The 1,477-nt window shown below is 64.3% G+C and overlaps 1 protein-coding gene across 1 annotated transcript in view; it reads right to left on the bottom strand.

Moving 5' to 3' along the window:
• Positions 1 to 22: 22 nt before the first annotated feature.
• LOC104490709 (septin-12-like) overlaps positions 23 to 1,477 on the bottom strand; it is a gene marked incomplete at both ends in the record, with an annotated part of 1,774 nt that continues 319 nt past the window's right edge. The window contains 6 exon segments of the mRNA XM_010133037.1: positions 23 to 107; positions 311 to 407; positions 537 to 632; positions 710 to 827; positions 1,055 to 1,192; positions 1,288 to 1,369. Of these exon segments, the coding sequence (XP_010131339.1) occupies positions 23 to 107; positions 311 to 407; positions 537 to 632; positions 710 to 827; positions 1,055 to 1,192; positions 1,288 to 1,369 (616 nt within the window).

The raw sequence follows: 1,477 nt of genomic DNA, 5'->3' as shown, positions 1-1,477 counted from the left end.
CCCCCCCCCCGCCCCCCCCCGCCATGGGGTGCCGTCCCCCCGGTCCCTCACTCACCGGATCAGCAGGTCCCGCAGGAGGGGGAACTCGCAGTGCGCCGGGTTCTCCACTGCAAAGCAAGGCCGGCAGGCAGTGGGACGGGCGGGAGGATGCCAGGTGAGCACATCCCAGCAGACCTCGGGTACCACCGGAGCCCCGGCACGGCTCCACGCCACCATCCGCACCCACCCAGGCTGGGATGCACCCATGGGTGTTTCTCCCCACGCCCCAGCAGACCTGGGGAGGGCTGGGGTTGCAAGGCGCTGCGCTCACCTTCAATGATGCCCCACTTCGTCTTGCGGCCCAGTACCCTCTTGCCATTCACCTGGTGCTCCTGGTCCGCCCCCACCACGGCGAAGGGGATCTTCTCCTGCGGGTGCAGAGGAGCGCGCTCGTCCCCAGGTGCTGCCAGGTCACCCCCACCCGGTGGGGGGGGCGTCTTTCCCCCACCATGGTCCCCAAGGGGTGGCATCCCCAATCCCAGCATCCCAGCCCTCACCCGAATCCTGTCATTGAGCGCCCTGTCATCTGGGTCCTGGTCGAAGTCCTCCTGTGGGTACACGCTGATGGCGTGGGTCTTCAGGTCCTCCTGGATCTGTGGGATACGGGGCTTCAACCAGCGTTGCGAGGGACTCGGGTCACCCCAGAAGCCCCTTGGAGAGCTGCCCTCACCCGTTGCTTGAACTCTGCCCGTTCCTCCAGGGTGAGCGTGTCGGCTTTGGCGATCACCGGCACCACGTTGACGATCTTACTGAGCCGCCGCATGAACTCCAGGTCCAGTGGGCGCAGCCTGCCAGGGACCACCATCACCTCAGGGTGACCCCATCAGCCCCTCCTCAAGGTGACCCCACCACCATCACCCCAGGTGTATCCCACCCCCCTGCCCCCCAAGGATGACCTGCACCACCATCACCCTGGGATGACCCACCACCATCACCCCAGGGTGACCCCACCACCCTAGGGTGACCTGGACCACCAAGCAGGGAGCACCCATGGGTGCTGTGAGTGGGGACTCACCAGTGACCTGTGGGAGGGACAAAGTAGACGCATCCATGGACCCGGGTGTCTGGGATCTTCCTCTTGCGGGTGATGAGGATCTCCTCGCGTAGGTACCTCTCGTACTGCTCATTGATGTATTTGATGATGGGGTCCCAGCTGAGGATGAGGAGGTGGGGGATGACATCTGAGCTCAAGCCCCACCCTAAACGACCACCCACCACGCTGGGATATTGCACCCCATTGTGTCCTACCAGTTCTCATTGTTGATCTGGTCCCCAAACCCTGGCGTGTCCGTCACCGTCAGCTTCATCTTCACACCCTTCTCCTCGATGACTGTGGGGCAGAGATGTGGGTCAGCGGGAACAAGGCATTGAGGAGTAGCAGGGGACTGGGCTGGGGTTCTGAGGCTGCGGGTGTGTCCTCAGACCCCTGCCCCAGTCC

This window comes from Buceros rhinoceros, unplaced genomic scaffold (genome assembly GCF_000710305.1).
Source record: "Buceros rhinoceros silvestris isolate BGI_N320 unplaced genomic scaffold, ASM71030v1 scaffold30043, whole genome shotgun sequence".
Classification (NCBI taxonomy): domain Eukaryota; kingdom Metazoa; phylum Chordata; class Aves; order Bucerotiformes; family Bucerotidae; genus Buceros; species Buceros rhinoceros.
The sequence above is the reverse complement of the archived record's forward strand: the minus strand, read 5'-3'. Positions and strand labels throughout refer to the sequence as shown.